The sequence below is a fragment of the Dipodomys spectabilis genome, unplaced genomic scaffold (genome assembly GCF_019054845.1).
Source record: "Dipodomys spectabilis isolate Male_0828 unplaced genomic scaffold, ASM1905484v1 ptg000178l, whole genome shotgun sequence".
Taxonomy (NCBI): Eukaryota; Metazoa; Chordata; class Mammalia; order Rodentia; family Heteromyidae; genus Dipodomys; species Dipodomys spectabilis.
In genome coordinates, this window is record NW_024870855.1 from 2,445,622 (window position 1) to 2,463,333 (window position 17,712).

The 17,712-nt window shown below is 43.7% G+C and overlaps 1 protein-coding gene across 1 annotated transcript in view; it reads left to right on the forward strand.

Moving 5' to 3' along the window:
* The first annotated feature begins 4,577 nt into the window (after nucleotides 1-4,577).
* The window catches only part of LOC122120802 (engulfment and cell motility protein 1-like), a 124,011-nt gene continuing 110,876 nt past the window's right edge, over nucleotides 4,578-17,712 (forward strand). The window contains 3 exon segments of the mRNA XM_042695027.1: nucleotides 4,578-4,584; nucleotides 12,116-12,155; nucleotides 13,167-13,239. Of these exon segments, the coding sequence (XP_042550961.1) occupies nucleotides 4,578-4,584; nucleotides 12,116-12,155; nucleotides 13,167-13,239 (120 nt within the window).

Consider the following 17,712-nt stretch of genomic DNA (forward strand, 5'->3'; position numbering starts at 1 on the left):
ATTACAGGCCACTGAGTCATGGTGAAGAGAGGAGCATAGGCCCCAGGGTGCCTCTGGTGTTTACAACCATAGATGAATACAAATTCTGTTATGCAGGATGGCTTTCCTCATGGGGGATGCTCAGGTCTCTGGTAGCCTTCTTTCTCTACTTGCAGAACTGCCCTTGAAATTGGCCCTCTATTTCACAAAGTCTGAGTCTCAATGCTATTGACATTTCAAGCTTTATAACCAAAAAGTTTCCATCCCCACTTCAGGAGACTGGCTTGGTCATGTGTTGGGATAACCAAAAATGTGTCTACACTTTCCAGATTGTCTTCTCAGGGAGCAGCCTATTCTCTTTCCCACTCCTGCCTAGCTGAGAACCCCTGCTTTGTTCTCCCTAAGAAGTGAGAGCAGTTGTATGATATCAGAGCAACTAGACTTCTGCAGCAGGTGGAAGCTGCGTTTTCATTCTTTGAGCCTAGAAGTAGGACTCCCACGTAGAGGATTCCCACTTGGCGGTTTGTTGTTTGTATTCCTTTAATTTTCCTTGGTTTCTTTGCCCTTTGTGTTGCTTTATTTTCCTTAGGTTCTCCACATTTCCTCCCCAGTTTCCTTCACTCCTAAAAGGCCATTCATTGTCTTCCTAACGTTCCCTGAATGCTTTGCAATTTCAACCTTCCTGTTTCTTTCTCTTATTTACCTACATGATGGTGGTAGGGAGAAGTGGTGACTGGTGAGTTTGAGTCTTAGTTTTCTAACAAGGTTTGGATTCTGAGTGCTGGTGACTGAGTTGATAGCCACCTTTAGAGGATAAGAAGAGTAAGATGGATGGAGGAGGGTGGGTAACTGGGCCAGCATGGCTTACTTAGGTCTGAGTCAGAAAAGAAAGACGTGTATAGGATGGGGACAGTGAGTAAAGGACCACACAGCTCTTTGTCTCTCAAGTCCTCTTGGCTAGCTGGGTAATAAAGGATATTGGTACTTGTTAGTGTCCCCAAAATATTGCAGCAGGAGGCTAGAGATACTTGTTTACTTGATTAAATTATTTATTTTGGGTTCTCACTGGGACTTGAGCTTTTTTCTTTCAGGCTGGGGCTTGAGCTTTTTTCCTTTCAAATCTGGTACTCTACCACTTGAGGTATACCTTTACTTCTGGCTCCTGGCTTTTTGCTGATTATTTGGAGCTAAGAGTTTCATGGACTTTTCTGTCCAGGCTGGCTTTGAACTGTGATTCTCAAACCTTACCTTCCTAAATAGTTAAGATTATAAGCATAAGGCACCAGCACCTGGTCCCCTGTTTGTATAAATCTTTACCCAGTTTGCCTGAGGAGATTTGTGTCCTAACCTAGCCAAATTCTTTTCTTATGTAATGACATGCCTTTGTGTTTACCTGTGTCTCTGGCTGTTGCAACTGATGGCTGTATCCCTGGGCTGGTGATTAGCTGAGCTTCCCCAAGTAGGCTTCTCCCTCCCTCCCTCCCTCCCTCCCTGCCTCCCTCCCTCCCTCCCTCCCTCCCTCCCTCCCTCCCTCTCTCTTTCCCTCCCTCCTTTCCCTCCCTCCCTCTCTCCCTCCCTCCCTCCCTTCCTCCCTTCCTTCCTTCCTTCCTTCCTTCCTTCCTTCCTTCCTTCCTTCCTTCCTTCCTTCCTTCTTTCCTTCCTTCTGTCCTCTGAACCTTTTCATTTTCGGTTCGAAATTGGCATAGTTTAGGATTCTGGTGTTCAGTGGTTCTGAAGTCCTTTGTGAGCCATTTTTTTCCCATGCTGCTACACACAATTAGCCTTGATTTTGAAGTGTAATGCATTTCCAAATAATTGTATATATGTGTGTATGTGTGTGTGTTTGCATGAGTATGCACGTGTGCACGAGTGTGTGTTTGGGCTCTTTAACCAAAATGTATAACCACAGGTGGCTTTTCCCTGGGCCCTTCATGAATCCTGTGGCTTGGGAATAGAGTCCGTTGAAAGGTTTGGGGCAGACTGCACATTTTTTGGTTAAGCAAGATGTGTGAGGGCTGGGAAGGTGGTTCAGTGGTAGAGTGCTTGCCTTGCATGCCTGAGGCCTGGGTTCGATTCCTCAGCACCACATAAGGAAAAAGAAAAAAAAGCCAAAGTGGCGGTGTGGCTCAAGTGGTAGAGCGCTAGCCTTGAGCTGAAGAGCTGAGGGACAGTGTCCAGGCCCAGAATTCAGGCCCCACGACCGGACCCCCCTAACCCCCCCCAAAAAAGCGTGAATTCCAATAAGCCTTGGTAGGATGGTTTCTCCATAAATCCTGCCCACCCTGATCCATGCTGCCTCACCATGGCCCAGACTTTTCCAGTGGATTCATGGTCTAGTTCTTTCAGTGGAAAGTCGCCACTTAACTTCTTGAACATTTTTGACTTGGGGGAATGAGACTCTTTCTTCCATTGCTACATGATAAGTAGGTGCTGGCTGTGTCAGATGCACACATCTACACACATTCAAGCAGTTATACTTTCAATGGAAGGTGGTCAGCAGCAGAGAAACAATTCTGCTAGCCACCGAATCCCATTTTCTCTGGTGTGTGTCACTTTTACAGTAAGTTGGCTCAACTCTCATCCATCAAAGCTTTGGCCGAGAACTGGGTGTGTTGTTATCACATCTGGCCTTCACTTATGTCCAGTGACAGACTCTTTAGAAGTGCTTTCTCAGTTTCATTCCTCAGCTGAACCTGTTCTAGAAACCTTCCCTCCATTCTGATGGGAGAAACACGACAATGCTTTATTTCTTCTAGGTGTTGGGGTTGTAGGTGATGATAATGTGCAAACCCAGCATGCATAAGGCCTTACTATTTCAGGCCCTCCAAGGCTGTAGTAGGGAGGAAAAGGAAAACAAGAAAAAAGAATTGGGAAGCATATAGTGTATCTTGGCAGTACTTAAGGCTTGGACCTCACTGTTAATAGATTGATGCTCCACCAGTTGAGTCATGCCATTAGCCAAACTTTTTGCTGGTTATTTTGGGAGAAGGCATTTCCTAGACTTTTCTGCTTATGCTTGCTTTGAACTGGGATCCTCCAGCTCTCAGACTCCCAAATAGCAAAAACTCTCAGTCACTATTGGGTGACAGATGGTCTTAGAAGCTTCTTGTGGGTATGCTACAAGGAGGTTATCACACACACACACACACACACACACACACACACACACAATCTAAAATGAAGAACAAAGACTAGTCTGGTGTAATCTGATCTTCATGTGGATAACGGCAGGGACAAGTGTGACTTGGGAACTACTGCTTAGATAGAAGCCTGGCCACTAACGTGCTAGTCCTGCAAAACAAACTGTTTTGAGGCTGAAAACACGGCTTTGGAAACAGAAGGTTTAAGGATTAGCTATGGATTTTGTAAGTTATGAAAACTTACTGAAGCAGTTAAGTAATTTTGATACAATATTCTAAATCCAAATATTTTCCAATTGAATTCACTTTTTAGGTTTATGGAATACAGGGAATAGAGCCAGTTTGCTCATCGTAATCAAAATTTCTTTTTTTTAATTTATTTTATTTTATTTGTGAACATACTGTACAGAGGGGTTACAATTACAAGGGCAGGATAATGCGTACATTTCTTACCAAGCATTATTTACCCTTTGTTTACCCTTCACATCCCTTCCCAGCCTCCCCCCTCCCCCGTAATCAAAATTTCTTTGAGGCCTTTTCTTTCCCCCAGGTGAAAGGCAAATTTCCCAGTGAGTCTACAGAAAGCTAGCTATGTATTATGCAGGGTGCCCCAGGCCTTGAAGAGCTGGCAAGGTAGGCAGGAATATTTTTGTGTGAGCTAGGCAAATGTTCACAAACATGATCACTGGGAAAGACTTCTGACTGAATTTACTGGTCAGACAATGAGCTCATGTCATCCTGAGGGCTTTATGCAGGCAGAGATAAAGCGGTGGGACTAGATGAGTGTGATCTGTGTGGGAGCTTTGCTCAGGGTTGGCTCTTGGAGAGAGGGCACAATAGCTCACCTATTTGGTACAACAGCCATGGAGATGGCTGTGGTACTGGTGTCTGGTTTATCATCTGCAGGCTACACAGTGTTCTTCCAAGTCGAACCTCCCGTGATTCCCAAGAGACTGATTCTGTGCAGAGTGGAGTGACAGCTTTTGTGTATCTGTCAGCTTGTGGCAGGAGCTGTTTAGAGCCACTGAGACATGGTACATGTGGTAGGAGATAGGGAACATGCTGATGGATTCAAGCTCTCCTTAAAAATATTTTGCTTTATGTCAGGTGCTGTGGCTCATGCCTGTAATTGTAGATACTCAGGAGGGTGAGATTGGAGGATCATGGTTCAAAGCCAGCCAGGGCTATAGAGTCCATGAGACTATCATCTCCAGTTAACCACCAGACAATTAGAAGTGGAGCTGTGGCTCCAAGTGGTGTAGATCACTAGCCTTGAGTACAAAAGCTCAGGGGCAGTGCCTAGGCCCTGAGTTCAAGCCCAGGGACACTCTCCCCCCCCCCCCCCCATTACACACACATGAGTAAATCTAGACTTTTTTTGTTTATTTAACAGAGATCTACTGAGTCTCTGATTAGATTTGATTAGCCCCTACATACTGTGGTAGCCAAGACCAAAGGATGGAAGGTGAGGAAGTCATTGAGATGAATTAAGATGCCTTGTTCTCAAGAAGAACAGGGACAAGAAGAAAAGGGAGAGATAAAAAGTCCTCCCGGGTGAGTCAGTTATTGTACTAAGTACAGTTAGAACAGTTCCATCTCTCTGGGAAGGGCTTGGGAGGATTGCTCTGCTATGAGCAATATCTCACTGTGGCAAGGGGGGCAGAAAGAAGGACAGGGACATTACAATCGAGCAAATGGCATAAGTATGGTGAAGGGACTTTTCCATTTTTTCTTTTTCCTATGAGAAGTATGTATAAAACAGGATTTCTTGGGACCAAACGGTACGAGGTTCTGGTCAGACTTAGAGATTTCAATGTTCTAATCTTCATTGAAAATCATGTTGAATTTTACAACAGAGAGGCATAAGCGCAATTGGGGAGGGGGTGGTGGGAGCAATTTTGTCGAATCACAGTTGGCATGGGATTGGAGCGAATGAGAGCAACAAGGTGCAGGGTTGTTTTCAGGGATCTGCTGATGGAATCCTGAGAACAAAGGTGGTAGGAAGAGTCTGGGAATGAGCATGGAAGATGCGCCTATGGAAGGAGTGATGAGGAGACTTGGTGTCTTGTAAATGTAAAACAAGAGTTGATGATGTTTTCTGGAAATGTGCCTGGGTATCATCATTTGTAGGCGAGTTGAGAAGCTCATGGAAGTTAAGTTTGTGTTGATTGAACAATGTCATCAGCAACTTATGGAAGCCATTACTGGAGATGGGCTGGTGCTCAGAAAGGCCCTGGGGTTGGGGAAGCAGAAGAAAAGCTCCTGGGCTCCATTTTGTGTGTGTGTGTGTGTGTTTGTGTGTGTGTACTGTAATGGTCATCCCATGTTGAGATGAGAGAGGCAGGAGATCAGATAACAAGACAAGGGATGGGGAGATTGAAGATAGAAGTAGAAGTCCATGCTTCTCTTGGGCTGCAGTGTAGACACAGAGAGCCAGTGAAGGTGTTGGGGTGAGGTGGGGAGGTGGGAGAACCTCTGTACTACTAGGGCATATGGAGGCCCAGGGAACTGGGTGTGATGACTTATGCTTGTACATTTCATCAGTTAATGGAGGAGCATTCAAATGCTCTAACAGTGAGATGTTTAAGAGTGTTGGGAACCACAACCACAGACTTAGAATAATGCAATGAGATCCACGACCTGATTGATGAAAGAAGACAAGAATGGATATCCAGGGTGAGATCTGCAAACATTGCTGGCATTAGGGTCTGGGTGGTTGAGGAACTCACATTGATTTGAGCAGATAGAAGTACCAGAAAATGGACCCTAAAGCCAAGCTCTGTCCGTACAGTCATTTTATTTTATATATTTTTTTGTCAGTAGTGGGGCTTGAACTCTAGGCCTGAGCGCTGTCCCTCAGCTCTTCAACTCAAGGCTAGCACTCTACCACTTGAGCTACAGTGCCGTGGCTCATGCCTGTAATCCTAGCTACTCAGGAGGCTTAAATCTGAGGATCATGGTTGACAGCCAGCCCAGGCAGGAAAGTCCATGAAACTCTTATCTCCAATAAACTGCCAGAAAACCGGAAGTGGCACTACAGTCATTTTAATTGGCTAGGCTCCATGGTCCTTATGTAATAGTCATTGGCTAGGTTGCATGGTCCTTATATAACAGTCATTTTAATTGGCTAAGCTGATGGTGGACATTCAGGTAGCTGCCATTCCTTGTGGCCTTGAGTTTTTTCTTTAATCTTTCTATATTGAGTCTCTAAGCTTTGTATTTTGGTGGTTTTTGTTCATGTCATATATCCACGCTCAGAATATTCTAGATACAATGGAACCCCAGAGATATCTGCCTCTTTTTTGGTACATTTTTATTGTAAAAATACTGTACAAAGGGGTTACAGTTACATGAGCAAGGTAATGAGTATATATTCTATTGAGCATTGTTTCCTCCTCCTTTGTTTTTCCCCTTCCATCCCTTTCCTCCAACCTCCCCAACTATTTCCCCCCCCCCCCCACCCTGCCGAAGTTGTAGTTTGTTTTCAACATAGTGTCTCGTATATCTCATTGGTACAGTGGGTCAACCTGTATCCCTATTTAAGCATTTTGTTTTTTCCTTTCCCCTCCCCAAATTAGAGAAGTGTATATGCAAGATGCAGGGCACCGGAATCAAATACAGTGAAAACAGGAGTTATACCATGGGGAAGGCGCATACAAAAAACAAAAAAAAAAAATCACATAGTACATTATAAATACGTTAGAAACAATAGCAAGCAAGAAAAAAAAAATTGTGTCCCTATCTTGGGGTCCCTATTTCGCTTAACATCATCTCATGTGTTCATATGTATATAGCTTTTGATCTTTTCTGCTTGTCCTAGAAATGTATTAATTATTGCAAATAAGGGAAACCATGGGACCTATGGTTCTTTGTGCTTTAGTATAATTTTTTCCAAGTCTTTCTATTTCCCCCAAAATGGGGAAATGTCATTCTTTCTGATGGAGGCATAGAATTCCATTGTGCATACATACATATACACACACACACACACACAACACACACACACAGACATACACATATATACATCTATATGTACATATAGCTATACATCTATATGTACATATAGATGTATATCACATTTTCTTGATCTGTTCATCCACTGAGGGGCATCTGGGTTGGTTCCATATCTTAGCTATGGTAAATAATGCTGCAATAAACATAGTTGTGCTCGTAGCCTTAGTATGGCCTTGTTTGGGTAAATGCCCCAAAGTGGGATTGCTGGGTCATAGGGGAGCTCTATGTAGTCTTTTGAGGAACCTCCATACTGCTTTCCCCAGTGGTTGAAAATGTTTACTCTCCCACCAACAATGCAGTAGGGTTCCCTTCTAGCCACATCCCCTCCAGCATCTGTTGTTATTAGAGTTCTTGATTATAGCCATTCTAACTGGGGTGAGGTGGAGTCTCAATGTTGTTTTGATTTGCATTTCTTTTATGGCTAGAGAAGTTGAGCATTTCTTCATGTGTGTATTGGCCATTCTTTTTTTTTTTTGTTGGTCGTGGGGCTTGAACTCTGGGCCTGGGCGCTGTCCCTCAGCTCTTCAGCTCAAGGCGAGCGTTCTACCACTTGAGCTACAGCGCCACTTCCGGTTTTCTGGTGGTTTATTGGAGATAGGAGTCTCACGGTCTCTCCTGCCCGGGCTGGCTTTGAACCGTGATCCTCAGATCTCAGCCTCCTGAGTAGCTAGGATTACAGGCGTGAGCCACCAGCGCCCGGCTAAAACCTTTTTTTTTTTTTTTTTTTTTGTCAGTCAAGGGGCTTGAACTCGGCCTGGGCGTTGTCCCTCAGCTCTTCAGCTCAAGGTGAGTGCTCTACCACTTGAGCTACAGCGCCACTTCCTGGCCATTCTTATTTCCTCTTCAGAGACGTTTTTCTTTAAGTCTTTTTTTTTTTTTTTTTGCTGGTCGTGGACCTGAACTCTGGGCCTAGTTGCTGTCCTTCAGGTCTTCAGCTCAAGCTAGCGTTCCACCACTTGAGCCACAGCACCACTTCTGGCTTTTTCTGTATATGTGGTGCTGAGGAATCGAACCAGGGGCCTCATGCATGCAAGGCAAGCGCTCTACTACTGAGCCTCCTTCCCAGCCCTTTCTTTAAGTCTTTTTTTTTTTTTTTGGTCCAGTTGTGGGGCCTGACCTCTGGGCTTGGGCACTGTCCCTCAGCTCTTCAGCTCAAGGCTAGCGCTCTACCACTTGAGCCACAGTTCCACTTCCAGCTTTTTTCTATTTGCTTATGTGATGCTGAGGAACCGAACCCAAGGCCTCATGCATGCAAGGCAAGCGCTCTACCACTGAGCCACCTTCCCAGCCCCCTTTTCTTTAAGTCTTTAGTCCCTGATTTATCTGACAGTTGTTTTTTGGTAGATTTGTTGTTGGGGGATTTACATCTGTCTTTTTTAAGTTGATTCTGTATCTCTGAATCAGACTTTAATTAAAACTCACAGTATGCCTGGGAAGCCTCACCTAAAAAACTAAATTGGGGAGAACAATGGCGTTCAAACTTGTGTCCTACCTCAGTGACAGTCTCCTCTTCTGATCTGTGGCTTCCATGTAATTTAAGATCACACCCCAGCCTGCTTATTTATACCTTATTTTGAGGGAACAAGAAGCCAGATTTGGCAATGGGAGAGTCTCTGGTGGACCTTACCACATACTGACATTCTGGAGGGGTGTGTGGCAGCTAGAAGCACAAAAGTGGTGTCTTTGCAAAATTGTTGTCTCCTGGGAGAGGTGTTGTTCCTAAAGTTCCTCTGACATTTAATTGTGAGAACTCATCTGCCGCTTTGCTTTCAGTGAGAACCATAACCAGCTGACCAATCTTTGCTAAGACCAAGGACTTGTGCATGGAGTGTACCACTATAGGCCTCTGTCACCACTTCCATTCTTGTTCTAGAGGAAACCAACTCAGAATGTCAAGAACGCTCCCTCCAACCCTCAGTCCTGAATCTTCCCACTTACAGTGATTAGTTTTGAAGGACAGTATGTTAAACGACATAAATAATCCCCCTTAAAAACAAAAGGACACAACACACGTTTTCACTTAACCTGTAAAAGCTAAATGGTTAGTCTCGAAGTACTAGGGAATAGAATGATGATTAACAGAGCATGAAAATGGGGTGGGGGAGGAAGTGAAGAGAACATGGTTTATGGGTACAAGAGTGAAGTTGGATAGAAGAGGTAACTTTTTTTGGTGCTGGGTTTTGAACACAGTACCACATACATACAAGTGTATATTGTACCACTGAACAAAACCCCCAGTTTAGAAGGAATAACTATGAAAGTTAACCCATTATGTCAAAGGTAATTGATGGTGGCGCAGGGATATAAATGGGGACTGTGGAGTAATGTATAAGATGAAGAACAAATAGACATATAGATAGAGACAAACATATACACACATTTATGTATATATGCATTTAGTATATATATGTATACATTTACATATATACGGTATATAAGAAGCTAGAATAATGAAACCCACTCAACACTGCAAACAGGAGGTTAAGGGAATGTGATTAAAAAACAAACAGTGGGGGGGAGTTTGGAAGTAGCTCAGTGGTAGAGTCCTTGCCTTGCATGTTGAGGCCTTGGGTTCAATTCCTCAGCACCGCATAAGCACAAAAGACTGAAAGTGACACTGTGGCTTAAGCAGTAGTGCGCTAGCCTTGAGCTAAAGAGCTGAGGGACAGCGCCCAGGCAGAGTTCAGGCCCCACGACCAACAAAATGAATAAATGAATGAATGAATGAATAAATATGTAAATAAAACAAGGGGTGAACTTGCTCAAAGTCCACTGTGTTGTCCACCTATGGAATATAGTAATGAAATCCCCCTGTATTATATACATGTGTGCTAATAAGTAGAAAAAAAATGATTAATTAAATGCCTCAAAATAGCTAGCATAAATGTGCCAGTGGATAGGCCAGCTCTGTGAGTGGATAATTAAACCTTAGACACTCATGTGCCTCTGGTCTGTACCATGCCTGTATCTCACCCCATGAATAGGTAAAGGCCTAGGCAACAATTAAGATAAACACAAACAAAAATACTTAAATAAATTAAAAATGTGAAAACACAGATACTCTTGTTTTCTCTTCTCTCAGGAACTGTGTTTAGCAGAGTTCTGGGCAGAGGCAGACACTGTCTTGATCATGTTGAGGTAGCGAAGTGTAGGTCACCTGCTGCACAATGAGGTGAGGAATTGCACAGGAGCTACAGGGGTCCTGGGGGAAGACTCTATGGACAGTGCTCAGAATTCCCCAGTAGAGCAGATGGAGTGACATTGTGTCCACACAAGTATATTCTGGGGATAAAAAGCTCTTTGAGTAACAGGAGAGGAAAAAGGAGGCCTCTCCCTTTCTGGGATGTTTCACTTTGACAAATTAATTCCTATTTAATTTGTAGCCATTTAAGTTCCCAACAGCCCTGAGCGATGCAGAAGTTAAGTCTGCATGACAGATACTGCTAGTGGGGCAAACTAAGGAAGTGCTGGATGACAATGCAGACAAGTTGACAGAACTAGGAAGTGAACTAACCCTACTGTCAGAGAGACAGGCATAGACCATGCTTCTACATTGATACATTCATACATATATACACATACACACACATATATATGTATACATAAGATTATGCATATATATATATAGTATATATGTAAATATGATTTTCTTGATGGGCATATCTGAAAATCCTGGATCATGAATTATATTTCTTGGTTTTCTCTTCCTGTCTTCACCATCCATTTCTCATCTGTGATTTGTTCTCGGTGGACACAGTCCTCTCTGATCTTGGAGACTGTGTCTGTCCACATCCCAAACAGAAAGAGTTTGGAGATCTCTGGGCAAGCGAATGTTTCCTCACTGTGTTCCTTCACTCTGGGGGACAGGCCGAGCACAAGTGTGGCTGTGAGGACCGGAGCACAGCTGTGGTCAGCGCCAGTTGACACGGTGGCACATGGAGTCCTGCTCACATTCCTCCCGTGTGTTAGCCCAAACATGCTGTGAGATTGCCGTTTAATGGGGCCACACTTGGGAGAAGAATCCTGTGTACTCTGCAGGAACAATTTTGCAACATCTCATGTCTCATTTGCCACATTCTTCAAAGAATCTCATGAATCCAACCTTGTCTTTATAAAGCCAGTTGGCTGCTTGCTTTATTCTGGTTATTCCTTGAACTTGCAGGTTTCTCCTTGCATGGTAGATCTTTGAATAAAGTGTATTTGTGTCTCAACTTTAACAAGGCAAAATTTAAATATGCTATATACTTTGTACACTTAATAATGTTAAGTATAGCCAGGTGCCGATGGCTCATGCCTGTAATCCTAGTAACTCAGGAGGCTGAGCTGTGAGGATCATGGTTCATAGCCAGCCGAGGCAGCAAAGCCCTTGAGATTCCTTTTTTTTGGGGGGGGGTCCGGTTGTGGAGCCTGAACTCTGAGCCTGGGCGCTGTCCCTCAGCTCTTCAGCTCAAGGCTAGCACTCTACCACTTGCGCCACAGAAACACTTCCGGCTTTTTTCTTATGTGGTGCTGAGGAATCGAACCCAGGGCCTTGAGCATGCAAGGCAAGTGCTCCACCACTGAGCCACCTTCCCAGCCCCGCCCTTGAGACTCTTATCTCCAATTAACCACCTGAAAACTGGAAGTGGCCCTGTGGCTCAAGTGGTAGAGCACTCACCTTGAGTTAAAGAGCTCAGGGACAGCGCCCAGGCCTAGAGTTCAAGCCCCACAATGGACAAAAAAAAACCCTAAATATAAGAAAAGAGCCAGTCACAAGGGTAATAAATCATTAATAGATTAGGTAGTGACTTGAGAGCAGGTAGTGACTTGAGAGCAGGTTTTAAACCCTGACAATGTAAGAGTTCACTCAGAACTAAGAATACTAAATGTAAATTCTCCTTGCCAAGAGGTTTTTTTTTTTTTTTTAACTTTACGTGGCTTTATTTTTTTCAGTTAAAATAATGGAATGAAACCACAATATTTCCTTTTTTGTTATTTTGCAGAAAAAAACATGTCTGCAATAATCAAGGAAGTGTGTGATGGGTAAGTGTTGCAAAGATTCTTCTGAAGCATTCAGTCCATACCTTGGCAGGAACATAGAGTATTTCCGCTGGAGGGATAGAATATTATCCATAATCCTGTAAATAAAGGATAACCATAAATCTTATTCATAACTGTTCATGTGACCTACCTAGTCACAAAGAATTACCTTGTGAGAGTTACCCTTCTTTCTCCACCAAAATCTTTCCCCTACTCCTTGAAGAATAGAAAGCATGGAATGGCCGGCTCCATATGTACAGAGGGTTGGTATTATTTCTTTTGAACACTCATGTTCCTTTCATCCTTCCAAGCAGGGAACCTTTAGACTAAATGTTCCTAAGAGTTAAATACACACTCCATCTGACATACACTGAAAGCATCCCACAGGCCCCTGTGGAAGAATTAACAGACAAGTCCGTGGGTAATTGTGTGTTTTGTGGAATTTTCCCACTGACTGACACGCCTTTCCTCCCTCTGGGTTGTTCTAACCATCCTGAGGAAGGGCACATTGGAAAGTCGCATGGTATTTCTTGACTTGTAAAGCAGAACTGTGAATAGAATATTAGGGGAAGTTACAGAAGACTTGCCATACTTAGTGTGTTCCAATCTGTGTGGGGTGAACTGATTGTGAGTTAAAGAATTCAGTGACAATTGGCAATGTGCTAATTCTCGCACGTTTAAATTGCTGCCATTTACCTTGCTATCATTTCTTTGCCTCAATTCTTCAAAATGAAGAATGTTGCCACTCACAATTTAAGTCCGTCCACCCCCAAGCCTTGATGAAATGCTTAGAGGTGAGCAGTAGCCTTGGTCTAGGAACTTCAGAGAGGAAAGGACTGTTGGTCTTAGGGTCTTAGGTGAGTTAAAGCCATTTTCTTTAGAGACCCCATTGTGCCTATTTGAGACTGACTCCATTCTAATCATAGTGAATGTAATTCACCTCACCCCTGGAGAACAAATAAAAATGAAGAGGAGCACTTTTGTTTCTCTGATCACTTATGCTATGTTTTGTAGGTCATCTCTTGCCAACCATGAATGCTTTGCACTGCAACATGCTGACCGTTCAAATTTCTATATTACAGAAAAGGTAGGCCAGTCACATTGTTTTAATCAGGGATGCTTACACTGAAGGACAGTACACAGAGTAAGGGGTTTCTTCTGTGTAGGGCCTAGCATGCATTTTTTATGTCTTTACCATCCATGAAAATAGGGTCTATAAAAAAAATCAGGGCTGGGAAGGTGGCTCAGTGGTAGAGCGCTTGCCTGTCATGCATGAGGCCCTGGATTTGATTCCTTAGCACCACATAAGTAAAACGAAAAAAAGCGGGAAGTGGGGCTGTGGCTCAAGTGGTAGAGCGCTAGCCTTGAGCTGAAGAGCTGAGGGAAAGTTCAGGCCCCATGACCTGACCCCAAGAAAAATAAAATCAAAACAAAAACAGCAAAAAAAACCCCTTCTACTACTTATAAGACAGTAGTTAATCTATTCAAGAGTAAAGACTAAGTATGTTTCTGAATCCTGCTAGCAAATCATATTTCCTTTTTAACAATTAAATATTGCTGGGTTAGAGAATTTACTTTATACTGGATGACTTAAGTTTGTTCTCTTGCCTCAGATTTTTATTTTCTCCTTAATTTGTTTCCCCTGGTCTTGGCCTAGGTGCTGTCTTTGAGTTTCTTGGGCTCAATGCTAATGCTCTACAAATTGAGCTGCAGCTCCCTTTCTGTTTTTTTTTTTTTGTAGTTTATTGGAGATAACACTCTCATTGACTTTACTGCCTGGGTTGGCTTTGAAATGTGATGTAACTAGGATTACAAGAGTGAGGTAGCAGCACTCAGTTTCCCCTGTGTTATTATTTTTTTAAATGCTTAGAAGAGTGACAGGAAATCTTGTCACATGTGGCACTTTATAGTCACTTGCTTATGACTGTTGGAAACCAACTTTCTTCCTGAGTGATCTTCACACTCTTTAGAAAGCTTGAATTTGGAGTGATTTGTGAAGACTATAAATGGACCTAGAAGCAAGGAAACTTAGTACCCAAACGATCTCTGATGGGCAAAGGGGAATCTAGCATTAATAGGTACCAGGCACACTGAGCCAAGCAAATTTATGTTTGCTTATTGATTTTTTTTTTTCGGTTGTGGGGCCTGAACTCTGGTCCTGGATGCTGTCCCCCAGTTCTTCAGCTGTAGACCAGCATTCTATCACTTGAGTCTCAGCCCCCACTTCTGGCTTTTTCTGCTTATATGGTGCTGAGGAATCGAACCGAGGGCCTCATGCATGCAAGGCAAATGCTCTACCACTGAGCCACCTTCCCAGCCCCTGTTTATTGATTTTTTGTTTCTCACAAGTTAATATAATATAATATAATACAAAAACCAAACTATTCAGACGAAGAGAAAACATGCTTCTAAGGAATATCATAGTTATTTTTTGTAAAATCCTGTTTTTTACTGAGAAATTATCTCAAGGCATTACTGGGATTTGAACCTAGGGCTTGACACTTGATAGGCAGGTGCTATACCACTTGAGCCATGTGCCCAGGCCCTAGCCTGAAAATTGTTTTGTTTAGTTTGAAAGGGACAGAGCATCTAAATGTGCTATCAGGTCTCCAGCGGGAAGTAGCAGAGAGAGATTAGAGGCTTGTGTTTCTAATTGTAACCCTGTGTTTGTAAATAAAATGTCATCACTTCCTTTGCAGCTGTTCCTGGTTCTAGCTTTGTGTGTGTTTGTGTGTGACACAGAGCTGGACACACACAGAGCAGGAGAGGCTGGTAAATCTTGCCTCTGTGCAGTGGAAGCTGGCCTATCTTGTAGTATTCTGTAGGTTCATATAGGCTCTTGCAAATATTCCTGAAAATAGAGACCTCGTTCCATTCTTGAATTTCCTCCTTGCTGTCTTCTTGGTTACTTACTGACCAGTGAGTTGTTAGGCAATATTTGTATCACCACGGAAACCAGTGATTCATGTTTGAAACTTGCGTGTGCCATTAGTTGCTGATTTTGACGCATATATGAGGTGGTTTCCCTCCTTCTGTTGGAGAAAAAATTGCTCTAGTACCTCAAAGAGGTGATACTCTCCCACCTTATAGTTATTGATTCTCTTCTTCAATTCATTCTAATATTACCAGGAAGACATCTCCCTTGCTTTTTTCATGTTATCCAAGCTCCTTTGCCGAAAACCTTCATTTGTGTATTGGTCCATGAACTGGAGCTTTTTAGTTCAATGAGAGAAATGGCATGTTAAGTAGCAGTCTACAGAAGTATAGATTTCAAGTAAAAGCCTCAGAGACCAGGAGCTCATGCCTGTAATCCTAGCTACTCAGAAGGAAAGGATCTGAAGATTGCAGTTCAAAGCCAGCCTGGACAGGAAACTTCATGAGATCCTTATCTCCAATTAACCATCAAAAAGCCAGAAGGGGAGCTGTAGCTCAAGTAGTAAAACACTAGTCTTGAGCAAAAAGGCTAAGGGACAGAGCTCAGACCCTGAGTTCAAGTCCCAGGACACACACACACACACACACACACACACACACGCACGCACGCACGCATGCATGCATGCATTAGAGGAAGGTAAAATTTAGTTATATGTAAGTTCAAGTTCTGTTCCAGAAGGTTACTTATTTGGGGGTGATATCTGAGGGAGAAAGGGAGAAAAGGGAGGGGAGGAGAAAGGGAGAGAGAGACAGACAGACAGACACACAGAGAGAATAAAACAGACACGTGTTTCTATAAAATTTGCTTTTTGAGTAAGAATTATAAGGAGAGAATGCTCCTTTGAGTCGCATAGACTTGTGTTATGGTCGCTGTAGCAGAGCAATGAGACAATGAGGTCACAGGTTATTCAGGTCAGAAGTGGGTGGGCCCTGCAGGTCTCTCCTGGAGATCCTCTGTACCACCATCTGGGCAGCATTTGTTTCTGTGGATTACAGCTCAGGATAGCGATTGTCTCAGGAGATTAAATAGAGAAGTTACAGGCTGAGCGTCCTGGTTACCAGTTTCAGGGTATGATTTCTCGTGGGGTGGACACTATGTGGGTGGACGTCCACACTCAGCAGAGATTCACAGAGCCTTTCACTTCCCTTTGTTCTACTTTGGCTGTCTAAGAGCACGTGTGAGTGTGTGCGTGTGTACACACATGTGTACTAATGCCATTCTTGTTTAGCACATGGGAAACTGCCTTGTTTTCTTTACCCTATTTGTGCAGAAAGCTGGGTATCCCAGTATATAGGTCTCAGTGCAGGAAGCACTAGGAGGTTGCATACTTACAGTAATGGAGGCTTTGTGAGGACTGTAGAGCCTGAGAATGCCCAAAGTACTCTCCATCTGACTGATAAATGCCTTCACTTGTCATGGTAGAGATCAGGTGAGCCTCATCCAGGTGCCTCCTGGAAAGCTGAGCTAGGAGCCTTTGGGAAGAAGTGGGGTCCTTTTGGGCTCACCCTCATTTTGTCCTCCCCAACTCCTTTGGTCTACAGGTCCTCAGGCAGCCCTGGACCTTCTCAGAGTCATGGGGAGGACATGACTGTGGGTAGCCTCTGCCTGCACCCCAGACATCTTTGGGTGGGGTTTAGTTCAGTGCTTTGGTTGATTGAGCCTTAAATTAGCAGAGTAAAACCAACCTCCAGAAAGGATTGAAGTGTATAGATGAGGAGGGCGGAAGGCTGGTGCAGGAATTGTGAGTTCCTGTCTGTGCCTCCCTAGGAGAGGAGCTTTGTGATTGGTCAGTTGTGCCCCTGACTGAAATCCCTGTGTATAGATCTTTGTGACCTCCAATCACAGAGCCTTTCCTAGGACAGACATTTTAATTGGAGCAAATAAACCCAAGTCCAGGAAGTTTATAGCTTTCCCAGCTCTGAAATAGTTATTCTTTCTGCCACCAGTTGTAAAATTCGGGATCCTTTGGACAAGAAGTTGCTGCTTCTTCAGTAAACCATACACCTCAGTCAGGTCATGCACAGTCACACCTGCAGGCTGGGCCAGTCCCTTCAGGTCTGGCTTTTGGCAGACAGAGGGGAGTGGAAGCAATGTGCTACAATCCTGGTCCTTCAGCTCCTCTGGGTTTGCTGACTCTTAAGTGTTTCTATCATGTTTTCCTTCTGGTCCTCCTTCCCCTCTTGACACTTCTGTGACTTCGGTCTCCTCTGAAACACATGCCCTTCTGCTGAATCCATTCTCTTATACTTGACCAAGCCTGACGTCTATTATCAATGCTTTAAGGCTGTCCTGTTGCCTGCTTGTGTGTCTGTACCCTGCCTTTGTCAAACACGGGACTTTCCTAGTCAGCCTGCTTGTCTTGAACTTGGTGAGCTCCAGATGCATGGCTTCCAGAAGGAAATGGCCAGGCTGAGAGGGAATACCCACGCATGAATGCATTCAATACAAGCAACTCGATTGATTCCTTATGTGTGCCAGGCTCTGGGCTGAGCTCGGGGAAGAGTTCCAACTTTGCAAAACTGTCACAGACATTTTCCCTGTATTGCTGGATTACAGTGACAGTAAGTGGCACAAAAGGACACATGTGCGTGTCCATCTTAACTGTGTCTGGGGGGGGACATTGAG